Here is a 24,074-nt window from a genome sequence, read left to right on the forward strand (position 1 = left end):
ATGAGTCAACATTTCACCAGAGAATAATCGCAATGAGGCAACATTTCACCAGAGAATAATCGCAATGAGTCAACATTTCACCAGAGAATAATCGCATTGAGAACAACATTTCACCAGAGAATAATTATACAGTGGGCAGCATGTCACCACCAGAGAGGATAGAGCGGAGCACACAAAGCAGCGTGAAGGCAGGCCCACTCCCTCACCTGGGGCTCCTGCACCCCCTTCCCCTCAGTGCAGCCAGATAGGGGCAACCCAGGCAGCGGCCAGCAATCAGCTTACCTGGTCTGGCTCTGCATGCCGCCGCCTGTCACTAACTAGACCACACCAGCGGCATGTAGAGTGCAGGATCACGCCCCAGCTGGCCGCTGCCATTCTGCTGGAGGGCGGGGGGGGGGGGGCGCGTTCCCCTCTATGTGTGTGTGCTCTCCGCCGTCAGTTTAGTCAGTATTTGCCTATTGTAAAAACTTTATGCTGGCAGGTGCATTACAAACAACACCTGCTCTCCCAGAGTGCTCTGGGGCTGAAGGCTTCATGATGTCATAGCCTAGGCTAAGCATCACTGGGAGGGTTGGGTTTTGCACCAATATCCATCAATTTATAGATATAGGAAGTATTTGATGATGAAACCAGGATAATTAGCATAAAACTGGGTATCCTAAATAAAGTTTTACATTCTACTGCATGGCGGGTTTAATCGCGCATGCGCAGTACTGTCACGCCAGCCGCCGTGATGACGCGAGGCGGTCGACGTGGTGACGACTGACGTCATCTTTCAGGAAGAAGGAGCCTGACACTCGGGCCCAGTGTAGGCCAGGAGCCGCCGGGGAGCCATTTCTGAGCTAGGCCTAGGAGAAGAGCCAGATGGATGCCGAGGAACCTCCCGACCTACGGTGGGCTGGAGAAAGCCCCAGCAAAGTTCAGATTTTGATTTTAGTTACTGCTCGGAGTCCCTTTAAGCAGTAGCCTAAACTGCTCCGTGAAGCTGGCCCTCCCTACAATCAGCACAAATAAAAATTCCATCATCTCTGGTTAGTGCTGCATTTGTGCAAAAAAAAAAAAGATTTGTGCTGCTTTCATTTTGATGATAAAAGCACTTATGTTGTCCAAAACAATAACATCACCCAGCCCCCGTACAAGAACCTACAGACATGAAACTGATATGGGTGGGTAGTGCTATGCATGTGCTCATTTGTGCTGCAAAAATCATATTTCTATCTTTCATAGTTTTTGAGATATTCACGTTTTTATTAAGGTCAAACATTCATTCAACCCCCCTACAACATCGCAAAGGCTGATTAAGGCTCCCTGCACACTATAATCCGTTTTGCGATTCCGATTCCGATTTGCAATTCCGATTTTCCCTGAATGCAATCAACAGAAAAACGGAGGAAAAAACACAGCATGCAGTAACGATTAAAAATCGGAATCAGAAGTAAAAAACGATTAAAAATCGGAATCGGAATCGCATGCAGTGTGCAGGGAGCCTAAGGCTGAGTGAACTTTTGACCTTTATAAAAACGTGAGTATCTCAAAAACTATAAAAGATAGAAAGATGATTTTTCCATCACAAATGAGCACTCACACAGCACTACCCATTCACACCCATTTAAAGAGACTCTGTAACAAAATTTTCAGCCTTATTTCTTCTATCCTATAAGTTCCTATGCCTGTTCTAATGTGGTCTGTCTTACTGCAGCCTTTCCTAGTTGCACAGTGGCTGTATTATCTCTGTTATATAATCTAATCTTCTTTCCTTTGGTCACAGACTGAGCTACTCTCAGCCTATCACATGCTGTTAGCAGCCATGTCTTTTCTTTGTAAACACTGCCTAAAATTGGCAATTACAAGCCAGGATTGCAGCAGGAAGTGGCAGAAACAGCACAGAGGGGCCCAGGAGAACATAATGAATAGAATGGTATGCTTTTTATTGTAAGACTTTTAGAGTACAGATTCTCTTTAACCACTTCTGCTTTCAGCATATTTTCCCCTTATGGACCAGAGCAATTTTCACATTTCAGTTCTCCTCCCATTCATTCACCAATAACTTAATCACTACTTATCACGAAGCAATGATCTATATCTTGTTTATTCCGTCACCAATTAGGCTTTCTTTGGGTGGTACATTAGACTAAGAAGTTGTTTTGCCTCACGGGAAGGGTTTTTAAACCCTCTAACTTCACTCACCACCGTAGTGGGTAAAATGAATTGCAGCAAAACATGAAGAAGGGTTCAAGAGTAATATTTATTGAGCTACAATCCTGTTATAATAATTATCTAGGCTTGCAGAATCATAGTTACATTGTATTTGAGTAATTAGTGAGCATCAATATTATTTCTTACGGAGTATTGCAGCATCACCCAGAGAAGATCGGGGGACCTCAGCGACCGCGGAGGGGAAATACCTGGCTACACCAACAGACGGCATGTCTGCTTGTCCTGCTTGTCCTTCGAGAGTCCAACACCCCCCCCCCCCCCCCCCAGAGAGTATTTTTCCCTCCTTTATATAGACAGAATTCAATGTCTGCGCGGGTGCAGAACATGTTTCATCCATGCACCTGTGCAGATAAGGGTGCGTGATCACCATGTGCTTGTATCATTGCGCCTGTGCAGACAAGACACATGACTGCGTGATCACAACATGCTTTAGAAGTGTCACAAGACACGTCTGACTATTGTTGCTTATGTGAGAACTCTGCACATCATCTCATATTTTGACTAGTGTTGTAGATAGCAACATTCCCATGGTCAATCCTCCATGAGAATATTATGGTTCTGTAGCAACACTCTCATGGTCAATCCTCCATGAGAATATTATGGTTCTGTAGCAACACTCTCATGGTCAATCCTCCATGAGAATATTATGGTTCTGTAGCAACACTCTCATGGTCAATCCTCCATGAGAATATTATGGTTCTGTAGCAACACTCTCATGGTCAATCTTCCATGAGAGTGTTATGATTATAAATATCTCATAGCCAGTTTTTGATGAGAATGAACAAATGTATTATTTTGAATTATAACTGCCAGTGTTGTAATGAACTATCTTAGTACATCCAATACTAAAAGAAGGTAACACATATATACCGTGAACAATAATCAGACATTCATGTCACTTTTGTATCTCAGAAGTATTTTATTCTAAATTCATTTTAACAGGAATAATAAGAGCAAAATAGAAAAAAATCATAATTTCTGAGTTTTGGGCCATTATAGTTTTAAAATAAATACACGCTACCATAATTAAAACCCACATATTTTATTTGCCCATTTGTTCCGGTTATTACACCGTTTAAATTACTATGTACGCTTACAGGAAGTGAAGGGTGGATGGGAAACCTTTTTTTTTTCAGAATGATCGCGGCTTCTATTAGAAGCCACCGATCATTGCTATGGGGACTTAGAACAATGAATGTGAACTGCTTTCCCATTCATTGATCTCCGGGCTAACGGGCGGTAACGAGAACGATCGGGCAGAGTGGCGATCGTGGCAGTGGTGTGTATATCTATGCCCATGAGGCTTAGGTGAAGTTTTTAGGGGCATAGATAAACTGCCGTTGAGGCAGGAAAGGTTAATGGCCATAGATTATTGTACGTGGATTGGATCATGTTATAGTTTTGGAGAAAATAAGTGCTATTATCTTCAAAACGAAAGCAGCACAAATCTTAATTTTTGCAGGCACAAATGTAGCACTAACCAAACAGGATGGAATTTTTATTTGTGCTGATTGTAGGGGGGGGGGGGGGGGGGAGTAGCTTCACAGAGCCAGTACACTATGCACTAGCGCTTAGCAAGACGAGATGGACCGACTATAGGAAAGTAAAGTTATTAAATAACGATATCTTTTATTTATTCTGGTACAAATGAAAAAAAGAGCTGAACAAATAACTGGAGTTTGAATCCTCATGAATAAAAATTCCAAAGAAAAGTCTTGTGGAATGGAAACCAATCACAGATAGAATGATGAAGGCCGGCTTTAAATCACAGGTGAGGAATTTGACCTTACTACAGTGCTGCGCTCTAAAGCTGCGTTCCCACATTGCTAAGCAGATAGTGAACGGCTCCTATGTGATACATAGAAGCCGTTCACACTTGTCATGCTGCAACAGATCTATTGGATCCGTGGCAGTAAGCGGACCCAGAGCTGGAACAAGGTCCTCCAGCACCCACGGCTGAGACGCTAAAGTGCACCCCTCCACCCCTCCCAGGCTCCCACTTGCTGTCTCACACTGATTGCTATTAGACTAAGAGGCACCCCAGGGCTCCCAACCCCCACAACACCCTAATCTCTAGTTATCTGGCTTGCAGTCACTGCCATGTATCCCCTTTTCTTATTTCTCTCTGCTTCAAACACAATAGCAGTGATGAGCGAAAATGCAAAAATTATTTTCGCTGAATTTTTGCCTAATTTTGTTTCGACAGGCGAATTTTCGATCGAATATTTTCGCGTTAATTTTTGCCTAATGCCCGTTATTTTTGTGTTCAATTCGTAGTTCATCGCGTACGTATTTCCGCATAGTCGTAGTACCGCTATGCGAAGCCTCGCCACGAATGTATTAGCGGATTATTGCGGATATTTTTCCGCATAAGAGTCCGCATTTAGCGACGTTTCGTGCGGATTATTGCAGACAATTTTCCGCATAAGGGCATAAGCGTGTGCATACAGCAAAGCTTCTTGCGGATTATTGCAGACATTTTTCCGCATAAGGGCATAAGCATGCGCATACACCGAAGTTTCTGGCGGATTATTGCAGACATTCTTCCGCATAAAGAGCATAAGCGTGCGCATACAGCGAAGTTTCTTGCGGATTATTGCAGACATTTTTCCACATAGGGGCATAAGCGTCCACATACAGCGAAGATTATTGCGGACATTTTTTTCCGCATAAGGGCATAAGCGTGCACATACAGCGAAGTTTCTTGCGGATTATTGCAGACATTTTTCCGCATAAAGGCCATAAGCGTCCACATACAGCAACGTTTCTTGCGGATTATTGCAGACATTTTTCCGCATAAGGGCATAAGCGTGCGCATACAGCGAAGTTTCTGGCGGATTATTGCAGACATTCTTCCGCATAAAGAGCATAAGCGTGCGCATACAGCGAAGTTTCTTGCGGATTATTGCAGACATTTTTCCACATAGGGACATAAGCGTCCACATACAGCGAAGTTTCTTGCGGATTATTGCGGACATTTTTTTCCGCATAAGGGCATAAGCGTGCGCATACAACGAAGTTTCTTGCGGATTATTGCAGACATTTTTCCGCATAAAGGGCATAAGCGTCCACATACAGCAACGTTTCTTGCGGATTATTGCGGACATTTTTCCGCATAAGGGCATAAGCGTACGCATACAGCGAAGTTTCTGGCGGATTATTGCAGACATTGTTCCGCATAAAGGGAATAAGCGTCCACATACAGCAACGTTTCTTGCGGATTATTGCGGACATTTTTCCGCATAAGGGCATAAGCGTGCGCATACAGCGAAGTTTCTTGCGGATAATTGTGGACATTTTTCCGCATAAGGGCATAAGCGTTCGCATACAGCAACGTTTCTTGCGGATTATTGCGGACATTTTTCCGCATAAGGGCATAAGCGTGCGCATACAGCGAAGTTTCTTGCGGATTATTGCAGACATTTTTCCACATAGGGGCATAAGCGTCCACATACAGCGAAGTTTCTTGCGGATTATTGCGGACATTTTTTTACGCATAAGGGCATAAGCGTGCGCATACAGCGAAGTCTCTTGCGGATTATTGCAGACATTTTTCCGCATAAGGGCATAAGCGTGCGCATACAGCAAAGTTTCTTGCGGATTATTGCAGACATTTTTCCGCATAAGGGCATAATCGTACGCATACAGCGAAGTTTCTTGCGGATCATTGCAGACATTTTTCCGCATAAAGGGCATAAGCGTGCGCATACAACGAAGTTTCTTGCGGATTATTGCAGACATTTTTCCACATAGAGGCATAAGCGTCCGCATACTTCAATTTTCAATGCTGATCAAAAATGCAAATATTTCTGAAGATTTTCGCGAAAATTCGCCGAATTCGAAAACGGATTTTCGATGCGAAAATGACTTGGGCGAAAATTTGCAAGCAACACTGCACGATAGGGGAATGATAGCTGAGTGAGTTGTGCACCCCCTCCTACACTGCACCCTGAGGCTGGAGCCTCTGTCGCCTCTGCCTCGACCCGGCCCTGAGCGGACCACACTTCTGTGCAGTCCGCAATAATCCCGGCCAGGCGGATCCATTCTCCCATATAGCATATGGGGGGCGCATCTGCCCCGGGCACCAGCCGGATCATAGGAGCAGACACTACACTGTCTGCTCCCGCTGGCCACACGTGATCCAGCAGGTAGTGGGACCACAACCTAACTGATTCATCAGACATGGAGAAGGAAGAATTTTTCCAAGAAATTCATGAAACACTATGGGAGGCTAATAACAGACACTGCATAAAGATCTGGGATGTACTAGACATGAATTGGTGAGAGAAGATTCAAGAGAGATGTAGTGCTGCAGTGCTGGCTACAGAGAGTTAATAGCCAAGAGGAGGTGGGCGGGGATCAGCTATGTGCTCACAGGAAAAGACTGGCTGTTGTCTCCTCCCATCGCCAGTGTGACTTCCTCCTGTGAGTGATGACTGCAGGAGTAGGAACTGTTCATGGGATATCTCCTGACCCCCCACCCAGACCTCTTTGTGCCCTTTTATAAATACAATAAATAATAACATTTTACATGAGGGGAAGTTGGTTATGGCTGGGCAAAAAGTATATGTTGACCCTTATACTGTAGTGCAGTGTGCCGACTCGTTGATGAATTTTCCAGGTTCCCTCCCTTGCACCAGAGCCTAAATAGAGGAGGAATGGCTCCAGTCTATCAAAGCGCTCAGATGTTTACCTAGGGCCCAGTAGTGGTCACATGACCCCAGGCTTCAGCTTTCAACAAAGGTGTTTACAGGCAGTGGCGTAACTTAAGTTCATGCCCCCCCCCCCGCAAAACTTTGATAGGGCCTCCCCAATATTCCCACCCCTTCCCTTGCCTCCCCTTGGTGCCCTTCACAGCCTGGGGGCCAGGGACGGATCTTGGGGGGGGGCGAGCGGGTATCTTGCCCCAGGCGCAGTTTGTTGAATTCTTAAAAAGGCGGCAAAATGAATGTCAGTTTAGGCGCCAAAACCTGACCTTTAGGCGCCAAAACCTGACCTTGCCCCAGGCGCAACTTGGTCTTGATCCGTCCCTGCTGGGGGCCCATCCCACAAGGGTCATAAAACAAGTGGGGAAATCCTAATCTTCACTCCCATAACAAGTGTAGCCACAACACACACCTGATCTGAAGTATAGTGCCCTGTATGAGAGGAAGGGAGGGTTAGGAGTTAGGGGCCCCTGCGATAGGTACTGCTTCCCTCTAGTTATACCCCTGTTTACAGGTATTTTTATAAAGTGGTTTCCTAGAAGTAGTTGGGCGGAGGAATCAGTTAACCACTTGCCGACCAAGTGATTTCCCACTGATCTGTGCTGGGTGGGCTCTTCAGCCCCCAGCACAGATCGTATTGCAGGCAGGGCGACCAGACTTCCCCCCCTTTTTTCCCCACTAGGGGGATGTCCTGCTGTGGGGGGTCTGATCGCCTACGGCTTGCTGCGTGTAGCGGGGGGGGGGGCTCCTCAAAGCCCCCCTCCGCATCGCTATTCCCCCCTCCCTCTCCCTGGCTCTGTGGGAGGTACAGGACGGCGATACGTCCTGTACTGTCTCTAATAGGCTTCAGCCTATCAGACGGCGGCAATCCCCGGCCTATCAGAGGCCGGGGATTGCTGATCTCCTTTACGGCGCTGCTGCAGCTGCAGCGCCGTGCAGTGTGAACATCGGGGATTTCTTCCCCGCTTGTTTACATTTCGCCTGCGAGCCGCGATCGGAGGCTCGCAGGCAGTTCACGGAAACACCCTCCGTGAACTGACATGGAATGCCCGCTCGTGTTTCCATGGAAACCCGCAGACAACCAGTTTACGCCAATCGGCATTAGCTGGTCGTCAAGAGGTTAAAGGACAACTATAATGAGAGGGATATTGAGGCTGCCATATTCTTTTCTTTTTAAAACCATGCACATTGCCTGGCTATACCGCACATCCTCTGCCATAGCCCCTGAACAAGCATGCAGCAGATCAGGTGTGTCTGACATAATTGTCAAGATTAGCTGCATGCTTGTTTTTGGTGTTATTCAGACACTTCTGTAGCCAAATACATCAGCAGGACAGCCAATCAACTAGTATTGTTTAAAGAAAATTCTTACAAGGCATGGTCCAATTAGCCCCAAAAGGGACAAAAATCCTTCCCGACTCCAGATGGTAGTCAGATAAAATCCCTGGATCAACATCATTAGGCATTAGTAATTGTAGCCATGGATGTCTTTCAACGCAAGGAAATCATCTAAGCCCCCTTTAAATGCAGGTATAGAGTTTGCCATAACTACTTCCTGTGGCAATGCATTCCACATCTTAATCACTCTTACTGTAAAGAACCCTTTCCTAAATAAATGGCTAAAACTTTTTTCCTCCATGTGCAGATCATGTCCTCTAGTCCTTTGAGAAGTCCTATGGACAAAAAATCATCCGCCAAGCTTTTATATTGCCTGTGGTTATATATTGGGTTGCTGATGATGTTAAGGATAATACAGGAACTTACAGTTAGGGATGGTCGGAATGCCAATTTCCGATTCCGCGGTAAATCCGCATTCCGCCATTGCCAAATTACCGATTCCGCCTTCCGCTATCAATTTCCGCATTCCAATGCGGAATTTCCGCCGGAAATCGCGGAAATTCCGCCCGACTTTAACATCGATTTTCTCAAAAACTATAAGGTCTTTTTGAAAACTTTTTTTTGCATCTTGTTCACAAGATTCAGTTTAATAAACCCTGAAAATTTGGTGTTTCTAGGACTTACGGGGGCTTTGCTATTAACTGCTAAAGTCGGCAGATTTTTACTGTAATGTAAAATGCAGAAAATAGGCAGATGCAGATTTTCTGCATTTTACATTACAGTAAAAATCCACTGACTTTAGCGGTTAATAGAAAATCCCCCTTAAGTCCTAGAAACACCAAATTCTCAGGGTTTATTAAACTGAATCTTGTGAACAAGATGCAAAAAAAAGTTTTCAAAAAGACCTTATAGTTTTTGAGAAAATCGATGTTAAAGTCGGGTGGAATTTCCGCGATTTCCGGCGGAAATTTCCGCGATTTCCGGCGGAAATCCGCCTCCTGCACTTGAATTACCGATTTCCACATTCCGAGGCGGAAATGCAATTTCCGATCGGAATTTCGGAAATTGCATTTCCGCGGAATCCGAATGAGCATCCCTACTTACAGTGGGTTGCAAAAGTATTCGGCCCCCTTGAAGTTTTTCACATTTTGTCATATTACTGCCACAAACATGAATCAACTTTATTGGAATTCCACATGAAAGACCAACACAAAGTGGTGTACATGTGAGAAGTGGAACGAAAATCATACATGATTCCAAACATTTTTTACAAATAAATAAGTTTGATCTGAGTGCAGTCAGTTGCCTATAGACATTGCCTGATGAGTGCTAATGACTAAATAGAGTGCACCTGTGTGTAATCTAACGTCAGTACAAATACAGGTGCTCTGTGAGGGCCTCAGAGGTTGTCTAAGAGAATATTGGGAGCAACAACACCGTGAAGTCCAAAGAACACACAAGACAGGTCCAAGACAGGTCAGGGATCAAGTTATTGAGAAATTTAAAGCAGGCTTAGGCTACAAAAAGATTTCCAAAGCTTGAACATCCCATGGAGTACTGTTCAAGCGATCATTCAGAAATGTAAGGAGTATGGCACAACTGTAAACCTACCAAGACAAGGCCGTTCACCTAAACTCACAGGCCGAACAAGGAGAGCGCTGATCGGAAATGCAGTCAAGAGGCCCATGGTGACTCTGGACAAGCTGCAGAGATCTACAGCTCAGGTGGGAGACTCTGTCCATAGGACAACTATTAGTCATGCACTGTACAAAGTTGGCCTTTATGGAAGAGTGGCAAGAAGAAAGGCATTGTTAACAGAAAGCATAAGAAGTCCCGTTTTCAGTTTGCCAGAAGCCATGTGGGGGACACAGCAACCATGTGGAAGAAGGTGCTCTGGTCAGATGAGACCAAAATGGAACTTTTTGGCCAAAATGCAAAACACTATGTGCGGCAGAAAACGAACACTGTACATCACTCTGAACACACCATCCCCACTGTCAAATATGGTGGTGGCAGCATCATGCTCGGGGGGTGCATCTCTTCAGCAGGGACAGGGAAGCTGGTCAGAGTTGATGGGAAGATGGATGGAGCCAAATACAGGGCAAACTTGGAAGAAAACCTCTTGGAGACTGCAAAAGACTTGAGACTGGGGCGGAGGTTCACCTTCCAGCAGGACAATGACCCTAAACATAAAGCCAGGGCAACAATGGAATGGTTTAAAACAAAACATATCTATGTGTTAGAATGGCCTAGTCAAAGTCCAGATCTAAATGCAATCGAGAATCTGTGGCAAGATCTGAAAACTGCTGTTCACAAACGCTGTCCATCTAATCTGACTGAGCTGGAGCTGTTTTGCAAAGAAGAATGGGCAAGGATTTCAGTCTCTAGATGTGCAAAGCTGGTAGAGACATACCCTAAAAGACTGGCAGCTGTAATTGCAGCAAAAAGGTGGTTCTACAAAGTATTGACTCAGGGGGCCGAATAATTATGCACACCCCACTTTGCAGTTATTTATTTGTAAAAAAATGTTTGGAATCATGTAGGATTTTCGTTCCACTTCTCACGTGTACACCACTTTGTATTGGTCTTTCACATGGAATTCCAATAACATTGATGCATGTTTGTGGCAGTAATGTGACAAAATGTGGAAAACTTCAAGGGGGCCGAATACTTTTGCAACCCACTGTATTCTTCATTTTTCTGCCTGTGTCACGTGTATGCCTGCTAGAAGGGAGCTGTTGCCTTGAGTTGCTAGCTTGGGGCAAGGAAATGGCTCATTAGGCCTCTAGCCCGTCACCTTTAATCTGCTGTCTCAGGTGTGATTGTCTGTGAAACTACATTTGCTTTGTGTTCCTGGGGTAGCAGGGAACTGCTAATTAGCAGCCACTTGAGGAAGAATAGGCTGGTCTGCATGGCTTTTGAACTCTGGAGACAGCCCATTGTCCCAATATAGAAAGCAAGACTACCATAGTCTGGGGACAGTGGAAGCTAACACAGGAATGTTTGAAATGTACATATAACAGCCTACTGGAAGTGGGTGAAGGGTTGAAGTCCTTTTGATACAATTTTACCTGTGAAAATTGGGTTTATGGAAGTGTTCTGAAATCTCTGAAAAGATCAAACACTAACACAGGAATGCTTTGAAGTTGCACACCATAAACAGGAAATTCGATTATTCCTGGTCCTGGACATTGGGGTGGCCCCGGGGCACACATTTTGCTATAAAACAGCAGCTAGGACAGTCACAGATCATCTTCTCTTGGAGGTAGCGCATAGCTAGGGATGATCCCGATCAAATCGGAAACTGCGTTCTCCCGCCAACCACGTTCTAACCTATGATGGTAACGTTTTTTTATTTGCCTTTTATTTTTGTCTTGTGTGTATCCTTGTAACTTTTATTTTGTAACTTTTTAATTTGTTTTTGTAAATCTTTTGTATATATTATTTTCTGCATTGTTCCACTTTTTCCCTGGAATATTAAATCGTTATTTAATAAGTTTGACTTCTGCTGTACTAAGCTAACACTCATAGCCTAGAAGAGACTGAAGTGTAACTGTGTATAAGTCCATGCCTGATTGTATCACTGAGCAACACTACCATATAAGATTGTAATTGCATTGTGTGTATGGGGCACTTCTGCGCTCGACAGCAGAGTGGCAAGTCGCGGAGTGGCTAACAGTATCGTTCGGAACAACTGTTAGTGGTTTTTCTTCACTACAGTGTAAGATTGCAACTGTGTGTGTGTGCGTGCGTGGCGTTCCCATATTCGGCCTAAAGCGCAAAGCTGACCCGAATACGAAAACGGGGATTGCGTGCTGAGCACTCAACAGCAGAGTGGGCGTGTCTAGCAACAGCTAGTGGTGGCAGTGAGAAGTGTTCTGAGGGGTCACAGCCTTGTTTTAGCTTGACGAAGACTGCTCCCCTCTCGATCTCGTCAAACCCGCAGTCGGGAACCGTATCTGCAGGCGTGCCGCGGGCCGGTTCCTGACATTGCCCTCTGATGTATTTATACATGTTAATTAGATCCCCTCTAAGGCGTCTTTTCTCTAGACTAAATAAACCCAGTTTATCTAACCTTACTTGGTAAGTGAGACCTTCCATCTCTCGTATCAATTTTGTTGCTCGTCTCTGCACCTGATCTAAAACTGCAATATCTTTCCTGTAATGTGGTGCCCAGAACTGAATTCCATATTCCAGATGTGGCCTTACTAGAGAGTTAAACAGGGGAAGAATCTTTGGAACTTTTAATCCGGTGAAACAGTCTTTTGATGTTAATTTCCTCCCTTTTTGCAGACGGAAGGACACAAGGGGCACTTCCCACGCGGGTGCGATAACTGCTCTTATCTACTAAATCACACAGGAGATGGTTCCTGATGAGCTCAGGCTTTCTCATGTATATTTTTGCACACAGAGGACATGATGCTTCTCTCTCATGCTGGTTCGCCCAGTGTCTCCTCACACAGTCCATGCAGAAGCTGTGCCCACATGGCAGAGTCACAGGATTTCTGAAGATGTCTGTGCAGATGCAACAAGTCAGGCTTTCAGTCAGGTCAGGGGGTGGCGACCTGGAATACAAGATGACATAAGGGTCAAATTATTCCTACATTACTTCAGGCTTAAAAGATACATGAACTACCGTAAGTAAAAATGTACAAAGTGACCATACCTAGGGCTTTTTAAAGAGAAACCGTAACCAAAAATTGAACTTCATCCAAATCAGTAGCTGATACTCCCTTTCCCAAGAGAACTCCTTTCCTTTTCTCAAATGTATCATCAGAGAGCTGTGTAAGGCTGATATTGTGGTGAAACCCCTCCCACAGTGTGATGTCAGCACCTCACAGCTTTGAGGTCCTGATATTACACTGTGGGAGCCTTGCATTGTGGGAAATAACAGCTGTTTCCAACTACCAAATAAGCAAGCAGCATCTCCTTCCACTGCCAGCACCTGCCAGCACCTGCCAGCAGTAAAAATGTCACCATGTGATAAATTTCTGAATGCAAATCAGGGAGAGGAACGATTTTACAATGAGCAAACACTGACTAAATCATTTATACATAATTATTGTGAAGGTGGCCACTAACAATCCAATCAGGGCCGGCCCGCTCATGAGGCGGGGTGAAACTTTTGCCTCAGGCGGCAAAGTTCTAGGGGCGGCATCCGCCCGTCCGTGGGTGCGGGGGTGCCGGCCGCCTGGCAGGACGGGGGTATTAGGCCTAGCGATGGGGAGAGGGGTCGGACCCCCCCCCTCCCTCGCCTGGGTCTCATAATCTGCGCTCCCCTCCAGCTTTAAATGTAGCGTAAGCAGCCGACAGACAGTAAGAGGCACGGGCGGGGGATCACTCACCTTCCTCGTTCCAACGTGCGCTCCACTGACGTCACTTCCTGCAACGCCGCCCACTGTATTGTACAGGAAGTTACGTCAGTGGAGCGCAACGAGGAACGCGGAAGGTGAGTGATCCCCCGCCCGTGCCTGTTACTGTCTATCGGCTGCTTACGCTACATTTAAAGCTGGAGGGGAGCGCAGATCGGGGGACCCAGTCGAGGGAAAGGGGAGTCCGACCCTCCTCCCCACCGCTAGGCCCAATACCCTCCCGTCCTGCCAGCTACCCCTCCAGCTCAGCGGCCCCCCACGGGGGGGCGGATGGCGATGGCAATTTTTTCAAAACTTGCCTCAGGCGGCAAAAAGTCTAGGGCCGGCCCTGAATCCAATTTCTAGCGAAAAATCGTTTTGAGCGATCAGAAATTCTGATCGGAAGAAAAATCATTCACTACACCATCAACTAACCAATCTTTCCTTTCTATCAATCACAAGCAACTTGAAAAATCAAAAATTAATTCGACGAAAAATCTATCGGATGAAAATTTTTTCGGTCGTTCATAATCGATTGCATCCATCAACAGCAAAAAATTACAGCCAATCTGATCATTTCCGAGCGAGAATTTCTGATCGCTCGAACGATGGTTCGCTAGAAATTGGACCGTTAGTGGCCACCTTAAAACTTAGGCACATTTTTATTACATTATTTTCACTGGATTTCCTCTTTAAGTGGCCTTATAACATAGCCCCTAAGCTTTGCCAGCCTCCCCTCCATGTTGGAGCTATGCCCTCTGGTCAAAGTTTCATTTGAACAGTCATTAGTAGCAAATAACAGAGTCTTATATTGTCTTTAGTACAGGAAGAGTTAAGAAACTTGTTATCTCTGCAAAAGAGCTTTTCTGAGCTTTCCAACTAATTTGAGTCAGAGACAGTCCTATTTTCTGAAGCACTTATAAACAGGGCTGTAGAGTCGGTACAAAAATCCACCGACTCCGACTCCTCAGTTTAGGATTCCTCCGACTCCTCGACTCCGACTCCTCTAATTTGCATATTACAATCTTGTTGATTGAAAGTATGTAACATGAAATTTGTCTCTTAACTGCCAACGCTTAGGAATTTTAAAAGACAACTGAAGTGAGAAGAATATGGAGACTGCCATATTTATTCCCTTTAGTCATAGACTAAAACTAGTCCCTGGTAAGAGTACTTGTAAAAGGTACAGGCCGGAACAAAGAACATCTACCACCAGGCCCTAGGCAATGTAACTGTGGGTACATGTAAGAGTGATGTGCAGGTACTCTGCAGGGGAATGAGGGTATTCTTCCTCTATTACACATCTGAACATGGATCAGGCCCTAGGCAACGTAACTGTGGGTACATGTAAGAGTGATGTGCAGGTACTCTGCAGGGGAATAAGGAGATTCTTCCTCTATTACACATTCTTCATGCACAATCTGAACCAGGTTTATGGGTGATAGACAACACCTCTTTGTTTAATGTGCACAACATTCTCAGTGGATTCCCTGCAGCTCTGTGGGGAGAGCATATGTAGAGTATAGTACTACTGTGTAACAAAGTAAACCTGAGAAAGATGAAATTAAAGTTTTATACATACCGGGGGCTTCCTCCAGCCCCCTTCAGGCTAATCGGTCCCTCGCTGTCCTCTTCCGCCACCTGGATCTTCTGCTATGAGTGCAGGTACTTGAGCCATTCTGGCGTAATGCGCATGCACACACTCCGCCGCCAGGAGCGTACTACACCTGCGCAGCACTATTGCGCAGGTGCAGAACGCTCCTGGCTGTGGAAGCGGCATGCGGCCGGACTGCGCTGACTGGCTGAATTACCAGGACTCATAGCAGAAGATCCAGGTGGCGGAGGTGGACAGCGAGGAACTGATTAGCCTGAAGGGGGCTGGAAGAAGCCCCAGGTATGTATAAAACTTTTCTTTTCATCCGTCTCAGGTACCCTTTAATTTGTAGTCACCAAACCAAATTTTAACAACATATCAAATTATTTGATTTCATCAGCAAAAGGAGTGCATACATTTGCATAAATCAGAATCAATGCAGAATTATTTCCATCTCATTGACCATCTCTATTAGGCCCGGTTCACATTAGCGGTCGCCGTCCGGAATCGCCGTGCCGGAGCCGGACCGCATGCGGAACGGACGGAACGGACGCACGGCATAGCAATGAAAGTCTATGCGTCCGTTCACATGCGTCCGTTTCGTCCGGAGCCGGACCGGATCCGGACTCCGGCGTAAGACCCAACATGCGCTATTTTTTGGTCCGGCTCCTCCGGCAGACGTATCCGGAGCGGAGCCGGACTGTTGCATCCGGCCAATACAAAGCAATGAGAACCGGAGAGCGCACAACACACTGGCCGTAAAAAACGGACGCTCCACCCCACCTCCCATGCTTCCTCCGTGCTACAGCGGCCATCCTGGACGGGGACACATGGGCCCAGCGCCCACAGAGTGGAGCAGCAGCGACCTCACGCTGGAGCTCCCCGGCAGCAACATGTCCGATACGTCTGATAACGAGGAGGTGAGGCCCTACAACGACCCCAGAGCTTCTGCCGACCTCCCAGACCCCAGGTATTATTATACAGCTTCTTATCTCAAACGGATCCGGACCGCAACCGTGTTCATACCGCACGGAAAACGGATGCAAACGGACCGGATCCGGACCTGATCCGGATAGGAACCGTACGGATTAGGTCCGGTTCGGATCCGGTGCGGTCCGGACATCCGTTCCGGTTTTTACAAAACCGCAAGTGTGAACGGGGCCTTAGTGACACGGCTTCACATCAGGCTTTATACTTATAGCATAGATGTTATTTCGTATATATGTTACGGCCAGAACCCGAAGTGTGGCCACTTCTAGTTCTGGCCGGCCACTTCGGGTTCTGGCCGGCCAATGTGCAAAGTGGCCGCAGCGCAGCGGCCAATGTTAGAAATGGAATGTTTCCTTTGATTATTAATGTAGTTTTCCGGCCGTCTCTGGCCGCAAATGTAGCAAAACAGTTAGTTCATTTAATTAAATGAAGCTGGCGGCAATGTAGAAGGATGAAGCCGCCCGGCTTCTGCTCCGCCTCCTCTCCTCCGCCCCTGCCTCTCTCTCTTCTCCCCGATACTGGCAGCGGGGGGACATGCGTGTCCCCTCCAGAGTCGTTCGTCGCGGCAGGCAATCCTGTCGTTCGTCCCTGCAGAGCGGGTGCCGGCAGAAGCAATGTCTGCAGCGTCCCCGCTCTGCTTTCCTGCCGCCATGAACGACTCTCGGGGACACGCGTGTCCCCGCCGGCTGCCCGAAGAAGAGAGAGAGAGGCAGGGGCGGAGGAGAGGAGGCGGAGCCGCCAGCTTCATTTAATTAAATGAACAAACTGTTTTGCTACATTTGCGGCCAGAGACGGCCGGAAAACTACATTAATAATCAAAGGAAACATTCCATTTCTAACATTGGCCGCTGCGCTGCGGCCACTTTGCACATTGGCCGGCCAGAACCCGAAGTGGCCGGCCAGAACTAGAAGTGGCCACACTTCGGGTTCTGGCCGTAACATATATAAGAGATTCCTGTGTACACATCATATATACAGTCACAATCAGATGTGTATATCTGACTTTAAAAATACGGGGACTGCTTTATTGAAGCAGCACAAGTAACTAATTTTGATTGGTTTATTTCATTTTTGTGGACTAAGCACAGCTATTACTGTATGTATAAATTATTTATGATGACTATTATCTGAGAAATAGAACATTTTATCATATTTTCTATTTTAATTACAGATTAAATTCATTAGGAGTCGGAGTCGGTGCATTTTTTCGCGACTCCAGACACCCGAAATTGCCCCGACTCCGACTCCACGACTCCGACTCCACAGCCCTGCTTATAAATCAAAGAAACAGTAAGACACAGCTTCAGATAAACGTTTACCACAGGGGAGTTTAAAGGGTCAATAGCTCTGCTCTGTTTCATAGTTTAAAATACAGAGTGTGGTTTGAAAACTACATACATGACAGAATTATGCAATGTCATAGAAAGAAAAGATATATAACTGAAAATAAAAATATGAGACTCTTTCCTTTGCTACTAATGGTCTAGTAATTATCTGTACTACACAACCAATTCATTATATCATAAGTTTTTTTTTTCACTTCAGTGTCTCTTTAAAGGAAACCAGAGATGAACTCTTTGGCACAAAATAAACATATCCCCCGATAGATTTTACAAAATAAATACTATACCTGGTATTTTCGCCGCTTTGGTTTGTCCGTTTTTGTGTTTTTTTACTAAAACCTCATGCAAAACACAGTTCATCATTAAAAGCATATTATTTAGTGGGCTGTGTGCAAAATGATATCACCATTTCTAAAAACCTCTTATGACTAAAACATATAGATAAAAAAAAAGAAAAAAAAAACGTTTTTCAATATACCCTTACATTAGCAGACACAGAAACATAGCTCCTTCCTCGGCACTAGCAGCTCCTCCCATCTCATCACAGCTCTCTGTAATGCTGTGAGTATACAGAATAGGAAAGCAGAGCCAGCAGGGGGCAGGCTTGGAATTGAAAAGACATCTAAGAAGACAGACGTAGCTATAATGATTCCTGAGCAAAGCCAGACTGAATGCTCAGTCAGGGATTGGATCAGGGCTGATAACAAGCAGGCTGAGCAGTGAAGGATAAAGCAGGGTAGGTGTTTTCTCTAATGTTCCCACTGATATATATGGTAAAATACATGAGGGTGCTTCGTCTCCGGTTCCCTTTAAAGGAAAAAAATAGCATGACTAAGGGCTCGTTCACACTAGGGGTGCTTTCAGCCTTTTTTCCAGTGCAGGCTATTTTCAAAATCGCCCACAAAACGCTTGTGCAAGGAATCTCTATGAGAAGGTTCATATCAGCGCATTGTGTCCGCTTTGCGCTTCCCAAAGCAGTGCCTGTACCATTTTTGGGGTGATTTTGCTACAATGGATGTTATAGGACGAGCGCTAAACGCAAAAAAAAAGCGTTATGGGGTGATTGCGTTTGCAGTTTTTCTTCCGCACAGTCTGCGAGGGCAGAAGCAGCAAAAAAACAAAAACAAAGATGTTTTATTTCATTTAACCCTTTGCGGAAATTGGTAAGGGGTACTTTGTACCCCTATACTCATTTCTCCTGGGAGGGGGGTGGGCATCTGGGGTCCCCTTCTTATAGGGGACTCCCAGATGCCACCATGAACCCCCCCCCCCCCCAGGGAGTCATCGCCCCCACCTCCTCCTGGGGCACCAGAGGTGGGGAAGAGCCCCTTGTCCATGGATTGGACAAGGGCTCCGGGGGGGAAGGGGAGGTTTGGCCGCCCCTCCCCCCAGAGCCCCCCTATACCATGGACCATGCGGGCTGGTATAGCTCAGGGTGCAAAGCCCCAGTCGGCCGGGGCTCCGCATTCTGGCTATCCCAGCCTGCATGGGGGACAAGGGGTTACAGAGGCTCGGGAGGGGGGACCCCACGTCATTTTTTTTTTCAAATTTCCCACACTCAGCACATAACAATAATAATTAAAAAAAATATTTTTTTTAAAGGACTTCCGAGGCCACAAGTATGAAAAAAGTTAAATACCTTTTCATAATCCAGATCCATTGAGGACGCCATCCGCGCCCTTCTGTTCATTCTGCCATGGCACCCACAGTAATACCGGCCCCGGTCGGGTCCCAACCCCTCTGAACGGGTCGGGTTCTCATTCCCCCCCTCAATATGGCCGCCAAAGACTGCCGCGGCTGCGCAGTCCGCATAGATGCGCTGCGGTTGCGCAGCTCTAGGGCCTTCTCCCGATGCGTCCGATGTATGAACGCATATTGATGACGCGGCGAGAGCAGGCCCTAGAGTTGCGCAGCCGCAATCGCGTCTATGCAGACTGCGCAGCCGCGGCAATCTGTGGCGGCCATATCGAGGGGGAAATGAGAACCCGACCGGGGCCGGCATTACTGCGGGTGCCATGGCGGAATGAACGGGAGGACGCGGATGGCATACAACTTTTTTCATACTTGTGGCCTCGGAATTCCTTTAAAAAAAAAATATTTTTTTTTAATTATTTTTATGTGCTGAGTGTGGGAAATCTGAAAAAAAAATGACGTGGGGTCCCCTCTCCCGAGCCTCTGTAACCCCTTGTCCCCCATGCAGGCTGGGATAGCCAGAATGCGGAGCCCCGGCCGACTGGGGCTTTACACCCTGAGCTATACCAGCCCACATGGTCCATGGTATGGGGGGGCTCTGGGGGGGAGGGACGGCCAAGCCTCCCCCTCCCCCCCGGAGCCCTTGTCCAATCCATGGACAAGGTGCTCTTCCCCACCTCTGGTGCCCCAGGAGGGGGTGGGGGCGATGACTCCCTGGGGGGGGGGTTCATGGTGGCATCTGGGAGTCCCCATTAAGAAGGGGACCCCAGATGCCCACCCCTCTCCCAGGAGAAATGAGTATAGGGGTACAAAGTACCCCTTACCCATTTCCACAAAGGGCTAAATGAAATAAAAACACAACCACGAAAAAAAGTATTTTAATAATCTTAATTAACCAGAAATACTTACCTGTACCTTTTAAAAAAATGTTCCCACGGCAATATCCTCGGTAAATGATCCAACGTATACAGTATCCTCCAATCTTGCAATCTTCAATGAAGTTGATTGAAGATCTGCCATGGCAATTAACTATACGATACCTTAGAATGCGTCCTGCCGACACATAGTGCCAGCTCCCTCTGTCCTCCCCGCCTCCTCACCTGTCACCCTGACCTAGCCTGGCACCTGGTGCACCCATGGGTGCCAGCCTAGGTGAGGGTGACAGGTGGAGGCAGGTGGGGAGAGACAGCGGGAGCAGGCGCTATACATCCGCACAGGATGTATTCTAAGCTATAGTATCAGGCTCATCAATGAGCCGGTTCTTTTTGTATTGAATCGAATGAATCATTACCGAAACTACGCGTACAAAACTACACATAAGCGTAAGCTACGCTGATGGTAAAAACTACGCCTGCCAACTTAACTAAGTTGGAGAGCGTAATGTGCGAAGTACGTGTAGTTTACGCCTAGCGGCATGTGACTACGCGTTACTACGAAAGATAAACTACGCGTGTGAAGCTACGCATAACACGCACTAAGTACGCGTAGCAAATGTAGCTACGAAGTTCGGCAGAATGACTATGCGTATTTTACTACGCGTAGTTTTCAACATACGAAATACTAGGCGATGCGCATTTCGTCAACTACGATGCGTAGATTCGCATAGGCGTAGTTTCTGATCAACCCTGCTCCTAAGTCCTTCTCCAAGTTTGATGTCCCAAACTGTATCCCATTTATTTTGTATGGTGCTAGATAGAGATGGCCCGAACGGTTCAACCGCAAACTTATTCGCGCGAACTTTGGTGGTTCGTGTTCGCAAACGAACACAAACTTTATGGCAGTTCAACCCGCCTCCTATACTACATCATTAGGGTCAACTTTGACCCTATACATCACAGTCAGCAGGCACAGGGTAGCCAATCAGGCTACACTCCTTCCTGGAGCCCCACCCCTCCTTATAAATAGCAGGCAGCGTCAGCCATTTCACTCACTTGTGTGGCTGCAGTAATTATAGAAGGTAGAGGTGCTGCTGCTGCAGAGACATTAGGGAAAGCTTAGTTAGGCTTGTTAGGTTGCTCTTTCTTGCTGATCCTTATTGCTAAAAAGCACTCCTCATCCTCAACAGCTCTTTTGAGAGCTAATGTTGTTCTTGTGATCTATTTTTTTGGTGTGTGTGTGTCCCACAGACACTTGTGTTGCATATACAGCCCTGTCAGTCAGTCTTAGCTGCTGGACCTTGGCTCCTTGGTAATTCTTACTGTTTCCTACTGTGCCACTGCCAGGTCCAGCACATTCATTGACTACCTGTGTGTGTGACAGGCAGCTGCACATTTGTAATACCCATCACTGCATATACCTATCAGTTGTTCACAGTGCACCCACCTACCTACGTGACTACACGCAGTGTTACTGTACCTGTTCAGGGTACCTGTGTGTGTGTGACAGGCAGCTGCACATTTGTAATACCCATCACTGCATATACCTACCTGTTGTTCAGTGCACCCACCTACCTACATGAGCGCACGCAGTGTGATATTTAATACCGCCAGTCACTGTACCTGTTCACGGTACCTGTGTGTGTGTGTGACAGACAGGTGCACATTTGTAATACCCATCACTGCATATACCTACCTGTTGTTGTTCACCTAAGTCACAAAAGTGTTCAGTACCTCACCTTTATCAAAATTAATGAGGCATGGATCCCGGAGGGCTACTGCCTGCCTGAAGACTAAGTCAGTCCCCACACAGCATCTCTGCCTGCAGGCCGCTTGACTGCCTTCTCCGCCACCACCAACAGGGTACAAGGCTCCAGGCGGAATCCTGAATTTTTAAGGCTGCTGCTAGCAGTGGCCGCTATAATAATTTTTTCTGGTGCGTGTACATGCAGCTACAACAACAAAACAAAAGGCATGTACATGTGTCAATTCCCCTTTGTGACCTTGCCACAGTGAAGGGGCTTGCGTATCACAATGAAGCAATGACCGCCGGCTATATGAGTGTCTTGGGGGGGGAGGGGGGGGCACACCAAAGATAATAAAGTCATTGCTTCATTGTGGACAGAGACCAAATTCTATCAGCTGGACAGTCACTGTTGTTCTATCATTGAGCTACCACAGCCCAGTGACCATATGGGCTTAAAAACCGCCATGGCCTGCACTCTCGCCAAGGTGCGCACCAGTCCAGCATGGCCGTCACTACACAAACAGCTGTTTGCGGTGCGTTACACAGTGAGTTTGGTGTGTCAGTGTGAAGCAGTACTCTAATTACACTCCCTAATTGATGTATACACATGCAAGATGTTTTAAAGCACTTTAGGCCTCCAATTTAGCATGCAATCTGATTTCTGCCCTTAACCTCCTTAGCGGTAACCCCGTGCTGGACATGGGGTAAGCCGCGCAGGAGGATTCCTCAGGCCCTACTGGGCCGATTTGCATAATTTTTTTTTCAAACACGCAGCTAGCACTTTGCTAGCTGCATGTTTGGTCTAATCACCGCCGCCGATGCGCCGCTACCCGCCGCGATACAGGGCCCCCCCGCCGCATACCCCTTGCGCAGCCTGGCCAATCGGCGCCAGGCTGCGCTATGGGGTGGATCGGGATTCCCTGTGACGGGATTCCATGGCGACGGGGGGAAGCCCTCAAGGAAATCCCGTTCAGAACGGGATTTCCTTATGGGCAAGCGGCGCCGACGGCGATCTAATGGTACGTGGGGACGCCGCAGGGAGGGGGGAAGCATGTAGCTAGCGCTAGGCTTGCTACATGCTAAAAAACAAACAAAAAAAAACAGGTGAGAAAAACCCTCCCGCGGCCACGCAGCCGCACAATTCATACCACCAGGGAGGTTAAACCGCTGCTGTGCGTCAAATCCAGATTTTTCCCCGGGACTTTTGGCGTCTATCCCACTCATCCATGCAAAAACTCAGATGTTAGACCCCTTGAAACATCTTTTCCATCACTTTTCTGGACAGAATTAATGTTTCTAGTTTTCAACGTTTGCATCCCCATTGAAGTATATTGCGGTTCGCGAAAGTTTGCGCGAACTGAACTTTTGGGGAAGTTCGCATTCGAGGTTCGTGAACAGAAAATTGGAGGTTCGAGCTCTAGTGCTAGACCATTGGTATGACCAAAATGCATGACTTTACATTTTTCAACATTGAATTTCATCTGCCATTTATGTGCCCATATAGCCATCCTATCCAGATCCTGTTGCAATATGTCCCTGTCACAGGAGCCCTTGTGGCTGACCGCACTTAGCCTTCTAAACGGTGCCAGCGCACAGATCGTGCACTTACGGGTGCTGCAGCTCCTTCAGCAGGGAGGCTGGGCGGTGAACTCCGGCTGGCCTGTTGCACTTTTGCCATGTTTAGCTCATGCTGTCGTTGGCGCTCCCGTTCTCGCTCAGCGGCATCCCTCTCCGCGTGACGTTCAGCAGCAGCAGCTTTGCGTTCTGCCGATTGGCGCTCCCGTTCCTCTCGTGCTTCCATGTACTGCATGTACTTGTCCAGGTCAGTCTCCATCAGCTTTTGTAATGCCTGCTGCATTACCGGGTCAGCACCCATGGACAGTCCAGTACTGGCCAGTTCCGGGCGAGTAATGTCAGAAACTCTGGGATTGGGGTCCATACTGACAGTCTCTGGCGTAACTGTTGCAACAGGGCCCGCAGGATGCTCAACCTCTGTACGCCTAAGATCTTCAGCCTCTGGTTCCCCTTGATTGTCAGATGGGCTGGTATCCACCTCAGCGGACACTCCCGGCTCCCGCAGTTGCTGGGCATCCCATCTGGACAAGTCTGCTATCAGGTCCCGTTTTGTCTTGCGGAGGATGCCAATGCCCCTCTCTTCGCAAAGATTTTCCAGGTCTGCTAGGCACATGTTCTGGTAGTTCCCGGACATTTCCATGCCAAA

The 24,074-nt window shown here is 47.0% G+C and overlaps 1 protein-coding gene across 1 annotated transcript in view; it reads right to left on the reverse strand.

Moving 5' to 3' along the window:
* Positions 1-12,387: 12,387 nt before the first annotated feature.
* The window catches only part of LOC137524182 (nuclear factor 7, brain-like), a 52,917-nt gene continuing 41,230 nt past the window's right edge, over positions 12,388-24,074 (reverse strand). The window contains exon 3 of the mRNA XM_068243769.1: positions 12,388-12,826. Coding sequence (XP_068099870.1) covers positions 12,478-12,826 — 349 coding nt within the window. The 3' untranslated portion in view covers positions 12,388-12,477. The remainder of the gene's footprint in view (positions 12,827-24,074) is intronic.

The sequence above is a fragment of the Hyperolius riggenbachi genome, chromosome 7, assembly GCF_040937935.1.
Source record: "Hyperolius riggenbachi isolate aHypRig1 chromosome 7, aHypRig1.pri, whole genome shotgun sequence".
NCBI lineage: Eukaryota > Metazoa > Chordata > Amphibia > Anura > Hyperoliidae > Hyperolius > Hyperolius riggenbachi.